Below are 15,976 nucleotides of genomic sequence, written 5' to 3' on the forward strand. Positions count from 1 at the left end.
ACCCAGAAGCCGAAAGAAGCATCGACACCCCCACCCCCCCTCCTCCTCAAGAAGGGGAGGCCCAGCGCCACTCAGCAGGACAGCAGAGACTAACGAAAGGTTTCGCTAGTCACCTCACACGGGGAGAGGGCTGTCAGGCCGCCGCCTAAGCCGGAGAAGGGGAGCCTAAGGCGCCCCTCAGGAAAGGCAGGCTCCGTGTCTCTCACCCATGCCTGCGAGCCTCGCTCTCGCTCTCTTGCACGCGCTTTCGTTCCCTCCCTCCGGCAGCAGCTCCGGCGACGACAATATGGCGGGCAAGGGAAGCCAGGCCAATGAGCCGAGGCGCCTGCGAGGGAGGACGGGGGCTCAAGAGGAAGCCGACGGCGGCCGAGGTGGGACAGAATGCCTCGCCGATACGCGCCTCTTCAACCAGCCGTCTAGCCACGCCCCCTTAATATAGAGGAAGGCGTTCGAGGAGAGGGAGGGTGCGGCTCAGCTGAGGATGGGCCGGGAGGGGTGTGGCGGCGGTGTCTCAGTGGCAGAGAGTCTCCCATACGAAGCAGGTGGAGATTTAAATTTGTGTCCCAGTAAATCTCCCACGTTCTTCTGGTGCCACTTTACGTGTGCACCAGAGGCAGCTTTGTGGACAAAGAAGGCGTCTTAATAAAGTCGTGGGTGCAAATATGTCTTAGTACACACGCTCTCCCTCTCTCTTTGCTTCACTATGTGCCTGTGTAGATATCCCGTATTCTCAATGGGAATCCAAAGCGACAGTCTCTCCTTCCCCATTTTATCAAAACAACCCTGCAAGGTATTGGGGGGGGGGGGGAGAGGAGGAGTAGGAGCGGTTCAGAGGTTGATATCCGAGTTGTGCAGATGCAGTTGTCTGGGCTGGTAGAATGAAGCGGGGCTCAGTTGCCAAAAAACAAAAACTCCTTGCAAGGAGAAAACTAAACGTGGAAAGAGGTTCTCACTGTCCTCTTCTGCTGCAACACTAGAGTTCAACTTGAAGGGAACTTACTAACCTTAGGGCAGCATTTCTTTTAAACACCTAAGCTTAATAAAAAGTTTTTGAGAACTTGAAAGCTCACATGCTGCTTTGTTATTTTAAGCGTAACCTACTGTAAACCATGTTTCTGATTCCAAATATGCAAGGACTGTCTAAGATTCAGTAATGAAGGGAAGATGCCTAGAAATACTGAATTTTTTTGTTATATATTATTGTATGTACATTTGATGGAATGCACACAGATCGTACTATAGTCCTGGGGCTCTTTTGGATTAATGGAAAATGCCACGGAGTGAATAACAGAGTGAATAAAATATTTTGATATATACATTTGATATATACATATATACATACTATGGAAGCTTACTGGGCAACCTTGGACCAGTCACACAGTCTCAGTCATGACCCTGGCTAGTGTTTGGATGGGAGACCTCCAAGGAATAACGGGGTTGCAACAAGAGCCAGGCAATGGCAAACCACCTCTAATGTCTCTTGCCTTGCAAACCCTTCGGGGTTGCTGAAAGTCAGCTGTGACTTGACAGTACAAAAAACTTGTGGACAGCAGATTTAATGTTTCTAAGGTACCACAAGCCTTCCTTTTAAAAAAATGTGTAAATAAGCTTATACGTGTAAAACATGTAAATAACTCTTCTTAAATGTTTTTTAAAATTGTTAAATATTTGTTTCCTGGCAAAACCCACAAATTAGTCCTTTCTGCTAAGGATCCAGGGCCCAATACAATGCGACTTGTTTTCGTTCTTTGATTCGTTAAGCACAAGACATTCTTCCTGAATTTTTTAGATCTGTGCCTGATGTGACATGAGCAGGCATCAAAATAAGATTACAGGTGGAGCTCTCATACAAGTTGGGATTAGAGATATCAGATGTGAATTAATACCAATAAGTCATTAAGTACATAAATGGCTCCAGGTGCATTCAGGCATTTATTTTTCTTTATTTCATTTACTTCATTTACACCCTGCCTTTGTCACTGAGACTCAAGGTGGATTACAATATATATATATAAATTCAATCAACAACATACAATTGAGGCACAATTTGCATGCCAGTGTGCACAGCCTTCGCATTCAAGTCCAGGGGCTCCTAACCAAACCATTTAAAACAAGATTACACCTTTCTAAATCCACTGAAATCATATTTATACCCTACTTTTCTCTCTCTCTCTCTCACTCCCCCCCACAAGGGCCCAAAGCAGCATACAACAGTGTCCCTCCTGCATTCTCTCCCCACACACAAACACTGTGAGATTACTTTGGCTGAATGGGTGTGTCTGGCCCAAGGTGATCATGAGAGTTTCTGTGGTGGAATGGGAATCTGGTTTTCCTTGAGAGCCAGCATCATGTAGTAGTAAAGAGCAGGTGGATTCTAATCTGGAGAACCGGGTTTGATTCCCCTCTCCTCCACATATCTGGTGGAGTCATATCTGGTGAAGCTGATTTGTTTCCCCCCTCCTACATTCCTGCTGGTTGACCTTGGGCCTGCCAAAGTTCATTCAGAACTCTCTTAGACCCACCTATCTAAGAAGGTGTCTGTTGTGGGGGGATAAAGAGAAAGGAATTTGTAAGCCCCTTTAAGTTTCCTTACAGGAAAGAAAGGCAGGGTATAAATCCAAACTCTTCTTCTTCTTTCCCGGATTCTAATTATGCACTCTAACCTCTAAACCAGGGGTAGGGAACCTGCGGCTCTCCAGATGTTCAGGAACTACAATTCCCATCAGCCCCTACCAGCATGGCCAATTGGCCATGCTGACAGAGGCTGATGGGAATTGTAGTTCCTGAACATCTGGAGAGCCGCAGGTTCCCTACCCCTGCTCTAAACCATGCTGGTTATCAATGGATCTCTAGAAAATGTAATTCTGCAGTTGAACAGGGTGGCTATGCAATTCCTGGATTAAATCTCACCTTATATATTTGTTCATTCATTTGTTCAAGGATTCTAGGTTCGAAGGTACTGGCCAATGACTCTCTTATTTAGCTGTGGTATGAGTATGATAATTGTGTCATACCTGACAAGGATATTCTAAGGCTACTGACCTGACAGAAAATGTTAAAGAGCTGAAGTGTTCTGTCTAAAATAGTTAGGAACATTATGCAGAGTTATGCAGAGGCAAACCAGCTATGAACTTCTCTGTGTGGGGGGAGGGGGGACTAAACTGGCCGTAATTTGACTGCAAAAAAAGTATGATTCTTTAAAAGTACCTTTTTCCTTGTCTCAGGTGTCAGAGCTGCTTTAAATTGTAAATAGAATAGAATAGAATAGAATAGAATAGAATCTTTATTGGCCAAGTGTGATTGGACACACAAGGAATTTGTCTCCGGTGCATATGCTCTCAGTGTACATAAAAGAAAAATACATTTGTCAAGAATCATAAGGTACAGCACTTAATGATTGTCATATAGGTCTAGTAAGCAATCAGGAAACAATCAGTAGTAATGAAAACATAAAATGTAAAATCATAAAATAAAATAAAATAAAATGTCAGCACAGGCTATAGTCATACAGTCATAAGTGGGAGGAGATGGGTAATAGGAATGATGAAAAAAGTAGTGCAGTAATGATATAATAAGTATATAATAAATAGTTTAACATTATCGAGGGAATTATTTGTTTAACAGGATAGCCACATTGGTGGCCCTGATGAAGGCAGGACGGTAAGATATACATTTTGTAAATATATAACCACACAGATCTGCATTTATCTCCCACAAACACAGAGAAGAGGGGTGAATCTCCCAAACATCCAAATGTGTACTGGACCACCAACGAGAGGCCTGCAATTCCCTTAAAGAGGACCCCTGCCCCAGGGCTTATTCAGATTGTTCCTTCTGCTTACCTAAAAACATGTCCCATTATACAAAGCCTGAATAAACATACATCGAAGGGCTTGAGCTGTGTTAGTTTCTAAGAGTTAGTTGCTTACATGGAAATCCTCCACACCCTCCAAATCCTTAATGTTCATGAAACTAGCTTTGGCAAGGGAAAGACATTCTGCATTTGAACAGCCACACTCTCCTATCACTTACTTGTCCCAGGACTGAGTCCTGGGTTCAGATTCTGATGCTTCCCTCCCTCCCTTCATGAATGAATGAAGCTGAACTCCACCAAGAACTCCCTCACAGAAACATTTTAAGGTGTCCTTTTATTAAAATGTGCGTCACTGTTCTGTGTGGCTTGCTTTGCTGTTGTCCGGCTGTCAGCGTGTTTCCTGGGACAGCCGCCATGGCCTCAGGACTTGAGCCTGACCTGGGGGAGACTTCAGGTTGTTCGTGGCCTGTGGCTCCCACCCATGGCAATGTAGACGTCAATGGGAACGTTGGGCAGGGTCAGGCAGTGGCACCCTGGACATCTTCGCAGCTGCCTGCCCAAAAAGAAAAAAGGGACAGAGAAAGAGATTATCCCCATGTTTTTTCTGTGCCTCTGATAGGTCAATCCACACATAAGATGGAAGGCAGAGGCGTATCGCCAAAGGGGACATATGAGGTTAAATGTTCCCGGACTGTGGCCATTGTCACCCCCCACACCTCTCCTCCTTCCCCCGGAGTCCATACACTGACTTCAAGACCTGGTGCAAAAAAAGTTGTTTGGTCATGGTGGGGGAGGGCGGCCGCCCATACCGGGGTGGGGTGGAAGACTCAGATTTTACACCAGGCCACATTTCCCCTAAATACACCTCTAATGGGAGGAATGATGAATGTGACCAGGAATGGGACATCATAAGAAATTAGCATTTCATTTCATGCAAAGTAGCAGTCCTAGTAGTCCAAACTTGTCAGAACTTGGAAGCTAAGCAAAGTAGGCCACAGAGTACTTGAATGGGACAGTACCAAGGAATACTGGAGTTGCTACAGCGAGAAAGGCAATGGCAAACCATTTCTGCTTGTCTCTTTCCTAGAACACCCCAAGAGTGGGGTTGCCATGAGTTGTGGTTGTGACTCAACCCCATGCCCTTCTTGCAGATGTGAGTTTCTGAGCTTTATCATTACGGACCACGAGTTCAACATACAGGGATTGGTCCACATGATCCCTTAGGTTGACCTCAGACTCAAGGCTTATGCTGTTCCCATTCTTTTCAAGGGGACTTGGTTTCCCGATGGGTTATGCCCAAAATTCACCAGATTCTTTACACAACAAATGTGGGATTCACTACTGGGGAGGCAGAAAGGGTCACGGAGGTACATAGCTTTAAAAGGGGATTAGACAGATTCCTGGAGAAGAGGTCTATCAATGGCTACCAGCCTTGGTCACTCCATAGTCAGAGGCAGCAATCCTCTGAATCCCAGTGCAACACCAGGAGGCAACATCAGGGGAACAGCCTTGCCCTCTATGTCCTGTTTGTTGACCCACCATGGCAACCAGTTGACCACTATGTGAAACAGGTTGCTGGACTACATGGACCACTGGTCTGATTCAGCAGGGATTCGCTTATATTGTTTATGGGGGAAAGGAGCACCTGGATTTTCCACTGAAAAGGTCAAAAGGGACTCAAGGTAGATCTGCTTTAAAGAGGGTACACCCTGCTAGCAGGACTTTTTCTTACACACAGTACCCCTAAGGGCTGCCCAAAGGATTTATAGCCAGCTTGTCTAATCTCATCAGATCGTAGAAGCTAAGCAGGGACAGCCCTGGTTAGCAGTTGAATGGGAAACCACCAAGGAAAGTCGAGGGTTTGCTGCAGAATCAGGCAGTGGCAGACTACTTCTCTTCGTCTCTTGCCTTAAAAACTCTATAAGGGAGGGGTGGCCAACCTATGGATCTTCAGATGTTGATGGACTGCAATTCGGGCTGAAGGGAATTGTAGTCCATGAACATCTGGAGTGCCATAGGTTGGCCACCCTTGCTATAGGGTCACCATAATCACTTGACAGCAAAAAAACCCCCAAACTTATGTGGAGTCCCTCCACTAAACCTACAAGGTTCAATGCCCAAAGAAACTTTTAAAAAGCCATACAGATTCTATAATGTGAATTTACAAGTGAAACCGTTTATTATAGGACTGTTTGCTTTTGCCCTGGCCTGGGTGGCCCAGGCTAGCCTGATCTAGTTGGATCTTGGAAGCCAAGCAGGGGCAATCAATGAAGTTCAGGGCTGCGACGCAGGGGCAGGCAATGGCAAACCACCTCTGAATGTCTCTTGCCTCAAAAATTCTACAGGGTCACCAAAAGCCAGCGGCGACTTGATGGCACTTTCCTCCATCACCACCACCACATTAGCTTTTAGCATCTATTAGAAACACCCTTTAGGTAAAATAAGTCAAACAATGTCTTGTTCCTCGCAGTCACTTGCTTAATTGACTCTGCACCTTGCAAATTAACTTATTCTAGTGTTAGGCCATTCACTCTTCCACACCCCAGGTTCCAGCTTTGTTCAGGCTAAGCATTTTTTGCTGATCTACTGTCAGATTTACTCTGAAATTATAGGGCTTGGTGGTTGACCAGAGGTAATTTGGTCCTGAAAGATTCGGCTGTTGATTACTACCATTTCTCCAGGGATGCTGGAAAAGTTGCCAGTGACAAATTAGGAACCGGGTGCCACTTCTGCCCTCCATTTTTAGGCTCACAGTGCAAAAAGCTACACAATACTGTAGGGATCTGCAGTATGTGGCTATGGAACCTAACATAGCTGTTTTAAAAAGAAAATGAAATCGGTATGTTAAGGTTCATGGGAGGAGGGGGATGTGTGAAGGGAATGGCAGGCAAAGATGTTTTATGGGACCAAAGGGCTTCTTAGAGATGCTTAACAGGAAGGGGAATGACAGAATTGAGCAGCTGCCGGTAATCCAAGAGTGAGCCAAGCACAGATTTATTCCAATGTACTAACTGGAACAATCACATAAGGCATGCCTGTGTATTTATTACCTATTGTGACATCTCGCATGGGCCATTTCCTTATAAAAGACTCACAGCAACCATCATGTAGAAATTTTATAGATTGCTAATCACTGTGCCAGTTATCAAGTTGAATGTTATCGGTTATGAACATAGGCATTCTTATATCGGCTCTCTGCGTCTGAATGTGCACGTTGTTCTCTGTGGCAAAAGGATGTTAACTCCCATGATAGCTAACATTCTGCTGTTGTTGCACAGAACAGCAAGCATTCATGGGCACAGCCATCATTCTACATTTACCCAGTCCTTACCTCGTTGCAGTGCGCTCAGGGGCAACCGGCTCCTGGGTATCAGGGGCAGTCGCCAGACTGGGAGAATCTCCTGCCTCTATGGGAAATCTCCGAGCTTGTGGGGTCTCTTGGGAGCTCATGTCCGAGCCCCAGACCTATCTGATTAACAGAAAAAGGATGAGTGGGGTAAGCCCCCACCACCCAGGAGCTCCATATCAGACCCACACACCTGCCCTCCTCATAAGTCCATCTAGCAGAGTACACAGTGCTAGCAAAGATGGGTAGCTCTGCGATAAGGTATACAAGATAGGAAATGCAAAACTCTCCTGGGGGAGCGGAGGGGTACAACCATATCTACATTGCTGATTGTAGGTGGTTAGAAGTCAGTAGGCCTTGATCTGGATGGCCCAGGCTAGCCTGATCTTATCAGATCTCAGAAACTAAACAGAAGGCCACCAAATAAGTCCTGGGAGCAGGAGCAGGCTGTGGCAACCCTTGAGAACCCTACAAGATCATTATAAGCCAGCTACAACTTGATGACATTCTCTACCACAACCAGAAGTTGGTGGACACCCAGTTCAGCCTTGCTGTCCATCTCTAGGGAAACAACAGAGGCTAGCCATTACAAAAAAAGAGCCCTTCTGCCCAGGTCTGGGACCTTTCCCTTCTGATTGCAGTAAGTTTGCCCACCTTTTTTCCTTAAAAAAAACCCCAGGAGGTGTGTCTTTGAACAGCAGCTTCTCAAGCAGAAGTAAGGCAGGAGAAGCTTTTCCTAGAATTAGGGAAAGCTTCAGCAGTTTCTCAGAGAACCAGCAGAAGACACAAAGGCCTTCCTTCCCCTTAGATGTGTGTTTCTGCCTTAAAACTGAATGATGTCCTCAGGGGCACATGCTCATTTGAGAACAAAGCCCAGGCATTCCAAAGGCGTTCAAGACATGGGACAGGCCTGACTCAAGTCAAAACATCCTGTGAGACACAATGGGCTCGGCTTGGCCTTCAGGACCTTGTTGTCACAAGCCATACCTGTCAAAGGCGGAGGAATGCTCCCTAGAGTCCACTGGGCAGCTTGAAGGAGCCTATTGCAAAGGACAGGCTCGGTTGGAGCCCAGAGGGATGCAGCAACATGGCTGCATTGTGACCTGAAACTGCAGTGCTTACATCACAATGCATCGGAGAGCCTTGAAGGACCAGGCCTGGAACTCTCTGGACCCTTGGCTTCTAAGGCTTGGGAACTCCCACTGGAGACCTTTCCAGGCCCCGTGAAAACCAACTGGAGAGTGCCTCTCCCTCTTCCCTGGCATCTCCTATTGTAGCCTTCTCCTTGTCTCTCTTATATGCTCCTGTACTCTTAAAGGACACTCAAATGGGGTTGGGAGCAAACAAAAGAGAATTCTGGGGGGCATGGATGTCCAAATCTATGAGCGAAAAAACTCTGTATGGTTTGTTCTCCCCTGACTTCAGCCTTAAAAAGAACTCTTCTCACCACACCAGCATCAGTAAATTTTATCACCCTCAGCTTCAGGTAAGAGCTTGCTTCCTCCTAATGAGTGTGTTGACATCAGCTGAAACGTTAGCATGGGATCTCCAGCAGTAAAAGATACAGAATTTCTAGCCATTTGCCCTTCAGGTAGCCCACTTCCTTTCCCTCAGCCCTTAGCCATTGCAGAGGTGAGATGTGAAAGTCTGGTCTTCTTTTTTGCTTTTGTCTAGGTTTGTGTGTGTTTATATGAAGACACCCAAGAAATTGGATTCCAGGGTTCTGTTCTTCTAACAGTTGCTCTTTCCACAAGCCCAAGGGAATTTCTTCCACTGAAACAAAATACCTCTTGTAGAAACAAAAGGCTGCTTGGACCAGAATGGATCTGAGCTTCAAAGATTGCTAGGCAGTGCCTCAAAGAATGCTGGGCAGATATTACAGGCGCAAATGGTGCAGGAGGGTTTAGGAAGAGAAATACGGTGCAATAAATCATGGGTCAGGATCATGACCTAACTAACACTGATGAACATGGAGGGAGAAGAACAGGTGTTCTAGACTGGAAATTTAAATGCCAGTATCAGACACAGGGCATGGAGATGTCTGGTAGAAATAACTTTAAAGTTCCCAGACTCCTTTCTCGCTTTAAGACAATTATGGCCACTGGCTGCATGGCCAATATCCAGGATGGCTTCTGATTTACCAAGCATCAACATCAGCCCAGGGATCACCTGCTGCCCCTGATTCCAAAGGCTACCGACAAAATTATTCTCCTGTTGTGATCTCTTTACTCACTTCTGTAAAAAAAAAATCCTCAAGTCATTGAGACTTTTCACTTTACAAAATAAGTTAACTAGAGAGGGAAAGTTATGATACCATTATGAATGGAGTGTGGCAATGCTTTTAATACAAACAAAAATGCTGTTTTACTTATTGTAGAACAACAACCATAAGGTGGCCAGTAACAAACAGCTTCCTCAAAGGACTGGAAGTTAAATACATGGAAGCAAACCATAGACTAGCAGTGGCGTTAAAAGCACATCTTCTGTTTTCTGGTATCCAGAGGTCAACTTTTACAGCAGTGATTTCTTATTCTTACTTCGAGGCATCTATTTCGCGCATCAGACTGCCGAAGAAGGGCCTGACAGACTCATCCCCCCCTTGTTTTTATGTTTTGTGTGGCAAAGCAACACCACTTAGCTCTGGGAGATTTTGTCCAGTCCTGCGTAAATCAGATCAATTTGGTTCACAACAGACTGTTGAAAATTAACTAGCTGTCCTTCCAACCGGCACCTCGGCTTTATATCTCCTTTCGAACAACTCAAAGCATTTTAGCATCAGAGGTAGGTAAAGCTTAAAATACAGCAAATTTGAAGCTTCAGAGCTAATCTAAGATTTGAACCTGCATTTTCCCATTCTGCTCTCTGGCCATACCATCATGCCAGTCTTCTCTGGACTACTCTTTCCAACTGTGAAGAAACCTAGTCCACAGACTGATTCCCCATCACACTCCACAGCTGCAAACTCTGTGGGAATTCCCTCACCTGATAAGAAAGAGGGTTGAGGAAATCGGAATACTTACTCTTAAGAGTTGCCTGATGTAGCTAGACCCCAACCCTGCCACGCAGTCTCAAGCCAGCAGACTCCCATGATGGGGGGAAAAACAGAAACTTAACTGTCCATGTTCAATGCTAATAACTAGCAGGCCTACCTACACTACACACTACAGTAATCTCTTACCCCAAGGCCACCCAGCTGTAGGCCTCTTGGCAGGTTAACCCATCACTGTTGAGAGATCAGTGCAGGGCCAGTTTTTTGTCCTTTGGAGAAGTATGAATGGCCTCTTCCCATTGGTGCAAACCCACTACCTCCAGCTTGTGGCCTTCGGGTAACACAAGGTTGCATCACAATGACAGCTCAAAGTTTTAAGATGTCCAACCTCAGTTTTCGCCCCTCATCAAAGGACCTTGTCTAGGCAGGAAAAATGATCTAGCATCCTGGGCTGCTACTTATGCAGGCCCTGGTCTGGAAGGAGAAGGACAGTGATGTGTGGACTTTGTGATGACATGATGCCTTGAGAGGATGACCGATGAGCAAGTTAAAAACACGATGGAGGAGTTCCTTCTCTCCCATGGTTACCAAGTGGGCAAAACCATTGGAGAAGGGACATATTCAAAGGTCAAAGAAGCTTTTTCAAAGAAACACCAGCGAAAAGTGGCCGTGAAAATTATAGACAAAAAGGGAGGACCAGAAGGTAAGCTGCAGGAGAAGAGCACAGGGTAAGCTCAATAGGCAGGTGATCTTGCTGCCAGGTACCTTGGAACAAGGCTCCACTATATTTCCAGGGGACATATTCTTTTGATGGACACTTCCATTGCAGAGTCGGTTTCTTTCACAAATGCAGACAATGCTCTTGCAAAGAAACCCTTTCTAGAAAGAAGATGGATTAGCCCTGCAGGTGTATGCATAATTAGATTTGACTGGGTTTTTTTCCAGGTTGCTGAGAAAGTTCCTTTGCAGGGTTTGTTGTTTCTGCAGCCTTCTCCCCCAGAGCACATGGTCTTGGCCATGCATTCCTCTCTCACAAAGATAATGAGAGCCAGCGTGGTGTAGTGGTTAAGAGCAGGTGCACTCTAGTCTGGAGAACCAGGTTTGATTCCCTGCTCTAGCTGTGGAGGCTTATCTGGTGAACCAGATTAGTTTGTGCACTCCAGCACACGCTAGCTGGATGACCTTGGCCTAGTCACAGTTCTTCAGAGCTCTCTCAGCCCTACCCACCTCACAGGGTGTTTGTTGTGGGGGGGAGGGGGAGAAGGGAAAGGAGATTGTAAGCCCCTTTGCGTCTCCTTACAGAGAAAATCCAAACTCCTCCCCCTCCCTCTTCTTCTAATGTTTGCCAATGTCAATTGGCTACCACAATATTTAACAGCCCTAGAACAATCTGAGGCATCTTCAGACTTTGTTGGAAGACATGGGGGAATCTTTAATTATATTGCTGCATGGGAGCTGCTTTTCATTAGTATTAGCATATAGGGGGGTCCACACACCACTGTAGGGTTTGATAGAATTTTCCATGGTAAAGACCACCCAACCAGCACTTGTCCACATGGTGGGGGCTAACTTACATGCAAGCATATAATAAACCCGTTACAGAACAGTTATACCAGACATCACTAGCACCAGCTTCTGCCAAAACTGATCCAGAATTCATGGATATTTGAAGGGCACACTTAGTTTTGCATCTGACTGGGTTTGGCTGCTAATAGAAGTTCTCCACTGTTTGGGGCAGGGCTGCTCTTTCCAATTTTAGCAGCAGTGTGCAAGATTCTTAGGCCAGTTCAGAAACTTATTCTGGGCCACACTTCAGATTAAACTGCCACGATCTATGCAAAAAAAAATTATTAGCACATGATAAACTTAAAAGATTGAAAGGTGACTCCTCTGAGACAACTTTACAATTGCTTGACAAACAGGTTCCTGCATATTTCTTCGGCTTTTGAAGACAGCATATATTCTGATTATGCTGCAGTTAGTGGTTAGATTGACCATGTTGGATCTTAAGGCTGCAACTTGGCTTGGGGTAAACCCCATTGACTAGAATGGGACTTACTTCCAAGTAGAGATGTCTGTCTCCCTCTCTCAGCTTCAGTGGTTCTAATTTCACAGCAGCCAGTGTTTTTTGCCTGCTGGAAAAGATCCCAAGTCACTTCAGATCTATTGCAATCTAGCCAACAATCTTTGAAGAAGAAGAGTTGGATTTATATCCCCCCTTTCTCCTGTAGGAGACTCAAAGGGGCTTACAAACTGCTTTTCCTTCCCCCCTCACAACAAACACCTTGTGAGATAAATGGGGCTGAGAGAGCTCAGAAGAACTGTGACTAGCTAGCCCAAGGTCACCCAGCTGGCGTGTGTTGGAGTGCACAGGCTAATTTGAATTCCCCAGATAAGCTTCCACAGCTCAAGCAGCAGAGTGGGGAATCAAACCCATTTCCTCCAGATTAGAGTACACCTGCTCTTAACCACTACGCCACTGCTGCCCCATTGCTGATGATTTCCTTCTTCCCATCAAACCAGGTCAATGACACTTAAAGTTTTTTCTTGTGGTATCACAAGAGGCAAGAAAAGGAAACTCTCTACTGAACTTTCAGAATGGTTATATAAACCTTCCTCTCTAAATTGCTTTTTAGCATATAATCTAGATACTGAGGTATGCTAGAGGGGAAGGGAAGAACTAAAGAAATGATAAATGCAAGTTTTTACACACAGTTTTAAAACTTTTATAAACTCTTAATTATTTGCCTTGTTTGTTCCCATAACCCTGTGGTGCAGAACGGTAAGCTGCAGTTCTGCAGCCAAAGTTCTGCTGACGACCCGAGTTTAATTCCAACAGAAGCTGGTTTCAGGTAGCCAGCTCAAGGTTGACTCAGCCTTCCATCCTTCTGAGGTCAGTAGAATGGATACCCAGCTTGCTGGGGGATAAAATGTAAATGACTGGGGAAGTCAATGGCAAACCGCAACATAAACATATTCTGCCTAGTAAATGTGTTGACTTGGGGCTTGCACAGGGGACTACCTTTACTTTTCTGTTTTTTGTTGTTCACATTGGATGTGTACTTGACTAATGGTGTTAGCCCCCTTAAGCTAGGAAAGGCTTATAAATCCCCCTCCACATGATAATTAGTTTAGTGACCTTTTGCTCCTCTTCCCTACTGCCATTTCCCTCCCCATGTCACTCTACATCTGGAGTCTGCAACCTGCGCCTCTCCAGATGTTCATGGACTACAATTCTCATCAGCCCCTGCCAGCATGGCCAGTTGGCAGGGGTTGATGGGAACTGTAGTCCATGAACATCTGGAGAGGTGCAGGTTGCAGACCCCTGCTCTACATCATTTACACCATCCACTGCAACTCTCATTTCTTTTCTGGAAGAGTCTGCAAGGTCATAAGAAAGGCACCAGTTTGTTGGCACCATGATGACCCCATCCAATGTTGGCTTCTCCAGAACTGCATTATTCCTTTTTCAAATTCCATCCTGAATGGCCCAGGCTCACCCAATCTTGTCAGATCTCAGAGGCTAAGCTCTGTTTAGTATTTGGACAGGTTATCACGAAGGAAGTCCAGGGCTGTTATGCAAGGGCAGGCAAATGACAATATTTGTCTCTTGCCTTTAAAACCACACATGGTCGTCCTAAGTTGGCTACCAAACTTGATAGCACTCTCCACCACCAGAATCAGGAACACAACAGCAGAAGACATGGTGTTCCTCTTGGAGTAGACAGCTTTGTAGAAAAGTGAGTCATGACTAAGCAAATAACTGATCTACTAATGACCTGAACTTTCACAAAACATCACAATCAGAGCATCCAAAAATCATGATTGAGGCGTGACTATGTTCTCCTTTAGTCAACCAAACATCCACTGATGCACCAGGGCCAATTGTTCAGCTATGACTTTTCAATGATAAATTATTCCTTAGACCAGCTCTGCCATTTTCCTTTCCAGAGTTTATCGAGAGATTCCTTCCTAGGGAGCTCCAGATCGTCAAGCGCTTGGATCACAAGAACATCATCCGCGTATATGAGATGCTGGAGTCCACCGACGGGAAAATCTACCTGGTGATGGAGCTGGCAGAAGATGGCGATGTCTTTGACTGTGTGCTGCAAGGCGGGCCTTTGCCCGAGAGCAGAGCAAAAGCCCTCTTTTGTCAGCTGGTAGAGGCAATCCGCTACTGCCACAGCTGTGGTGTGGCGCACCGTGACCTGAAATGTGAAAATGCCCTCTTGCAGGGCTTCAACCTGAAACTGACTGACTTTGGATTTGCAAAACTGCTCCCCAAGAACCGCAAGGAGCTGAGCCAGACGTTCTGTGGCAGCACTGCCTATGCCGCCCCCGAGGTGCTGCAGGGTGTGCCCCACGATAGCAAGAAGGGTGATATTTGGAGCATGGGGGTGGTTCTCTATGTCATGCTCTGTGCCAACCTGCCCTTTGATGACACAGATATCCCCAAGATGCTTTGCCACCAGCAGAAGGGGGTTTCCATCCCAGGCCACTTGGGGATTTCAGAGGAATGCCAGGACCTTCTCAAAAGCCTGTTGGAACCAGACATGATCTTGAGGCCTTCCATTGAAGAAGTAACCTGGCATCCATGGTTAGCAAACCCCTGAGAAGAGGACCATGTCCAGAACTCTCCCCAAATAAAAGGGGACAGGCCGTTTCCAAAATGCTCACATATATTTTAACGTTATGCTCAGTTTTGTAGTCTATCCTTACCCCAACCTTTATTCATGTCTGAAAATGGGGTGGGGAAAGAGGGAGAAAAAGTAGATTGGCAGATAGTCTTGCCATTCCTCTCAGATCAGGGATTAGATTTACCTGTAATATAAGCACTGGCCTACAGAGGTCCAGATGTTTGGAAACTAAACCCAGGGCCACCAAATAGAGAAGACCGCATTCTTCTGCAACCTTGCAAGGGCACCTACCTCCAACCCTCTTCCCAAGGCTGTATTGAAGGAATATCAACACTAAATTAAAAGGGATACAGTAAATAACAGAAAGGTGTGGATGCCTCCTCCACAACTCTCCTTTACAACTTCGTATGGAGGATTACACTATAGGTCCATGGTGGCGAACCTTTGGCACTCCAAATGTTATGGACTACAATTCCCATCAGCCCCTGCCAGCATGGCCAATTGGCCATGCTGGAAGGGGCTGATGGGAATTGTAGTCCATAACATCTGGAGTGCCAAAGGTTCGCCACCACGGCTATAGGTCTTGCTGCTGACACAGAAAATACTCCCTTACTTTCAGTTACATGCCCCTAAGAAATTGTCTTCCACCATCTGGTCTTTACACAAACAGATATTGGTCCATTCCAACTAGTAATGGTTTTCAGGCTCCCTCTGCCTGAAAACGCAAGGGACTCAATCCAGCCTGCAAAGTACTGAACTTGGGCTCTGCCTAGCAAGATAGCACATACATCCTATCAGTCTCTGCAGCTCACCCTGGTTGGGGAAAGGGACACGTGCAACACTGGAGGTGCAGAAAGATGCTCAGAAATTCATGTCCTCAGAACTGTGGGAGCAGGGTCCCCTGGGGAGGCAGAACACACCTACCAGGGATGGAAGTGGTCTGCAGGTGGCAGAATTCCCAGATCCTCTACAACTGAGGCCCAAGCAATGGCTGAGGAACACAATGCTCCATTTTGCTCACCGAAACCCAGAATGGGAATTCCTTAAGCAGTTATTGGACTGAAGGACACGCCTCAAGCAGCCAGGCGGGCCCCACATTACTCCCAGCTTCTTCCTCCTTTCTCCCTAAGCCCCCCAGAGCATGTCTGGAGAAAGAAGAAGAAGAAGAGTTTGGATTTATATCCCCCCTT

General features: G+C 46.0%; 3 protein-coding genes across 5 annotated transcripts in view; 1 reads left to right on the plus strand and 2 right to left on the minus strand.

The window, feature by feature from the left end:
• KPNA6 (karyopherin subunit alpha 6) overlaps positions 1-338 on the minus strand; it is a 32,065-nt gene extending 31,727 nt beyond the window's left edge. The window contains exon 1 of one of the 2 annotated variants that reach the window (XM_048500554.1): positions 207-338. In XM_048500554.1, the coding sequence (XP_048356511.1) occupies positions 207-210 (4 nt within the window). In that variant the 5' untranslated portion in view covers positions 211-338. Of the gene's footprint in view, positions 1-113 lie in introns of both variants that reach the window. The other variant, XM_048500555.1, reaches the window with a different exon arrangement.
• Positions 339-4,146: 3,808 nt separating this feature from the next.
• Positions 4,147-8,193, minus strand: FAM229A (family with sequence similarity 229 member A). 2 transcript variants are annotated; one of them, XM_048501920.1, is made up of 3 exons: positions 8,148-8,193; positions 7,146-7,283; positions 4,147-4,367 (listed from the first exon to the last, which is right to left on the minus strand). In XM_048501920.1, the coding sequence occupies exons 2-3, from the start codon at positions 7,262-7,264 to the stop codon at positions 4,265-4,267; spliced, it is 222 nt and encodes a 73-aa protein (XP_048357877.1). In that variant the 5' UTR covers positions 7,265-7,283; positions 8,148-8,193; the 3' UTR covers positions 4,147-4,264. The 2 variants fall into 2 exon arrangements, with proteins under 2 accessions (XP_048357877.1, XP_048357878.1); XM_048501921.1 differs by having other exon boundaries at positions 7,146-7,279; positions 8,148-8,178.
• A 2,487-nt stretch (positions 8,194-10,680) lies between these two features.
• On the plus strand, positions 10,681-14,762 carry TSSK3 (testis specific serine kinase 3). The gene is made up of 2 exons (XM_048501617.1): positions 10,681-10,852; positions 14,101-14,762. Exons 1-2 carry the CDS (start codon positions 10,681-10,683, stop codon positions 14,760-14,762), a joined length of 834 nt encoding a protein of 277 aa, XP_048357574.1.
• The last annotated feature ends 1,214 nt before the right edge of the window (positions 14,763-15,976 follow it).

Source organism: Sphaerodactylus townsendi, linkage group LG06 (genome assembly GCF_021028975.2).
Source record: "Sphaerodactylus townsendi isolate TG3544 linkage group LG06, MPM_Stown_v2.3, whole genome shotgun sequence".
NCBI lineage: Eukaryota > Metazoa > Chordata > Lepidosauria > Squamata > Sphaerodactylidae > Sphaerodactylus > Sphaerodactylus townsendi.

Coding starts and splice junctions, on each gene's coding strand:
- FAM229A (XM_048501920.1), bottom strand. CDS start 7,264: ATGAGCTCCCAAGAGACCCCACAAGCTCGGAGATTTCCCATAGAGGCA. Junction 4,368..7,145: donor CCTGAGCGCACTGCAACGAG/GTAAGGACTGGG, acceptor CTTTTTGGGCAG/GCAGCTGCGAAGATGTCCAG.
- TSSK3 (XM_048501617.1), top strand. CDS start 10,681: ATGACCGATGAGCAAGTTAAAAACACGATGGAGGAGTTCCTTCTCTCC. Junction 10,853..14,100: donor CAAAAAGGGAGGACCAGAAG/GTAAGCTGCAGG, acceptor TTTCCTTTCCAG/AGTTTATCGAGAGATTCCTT.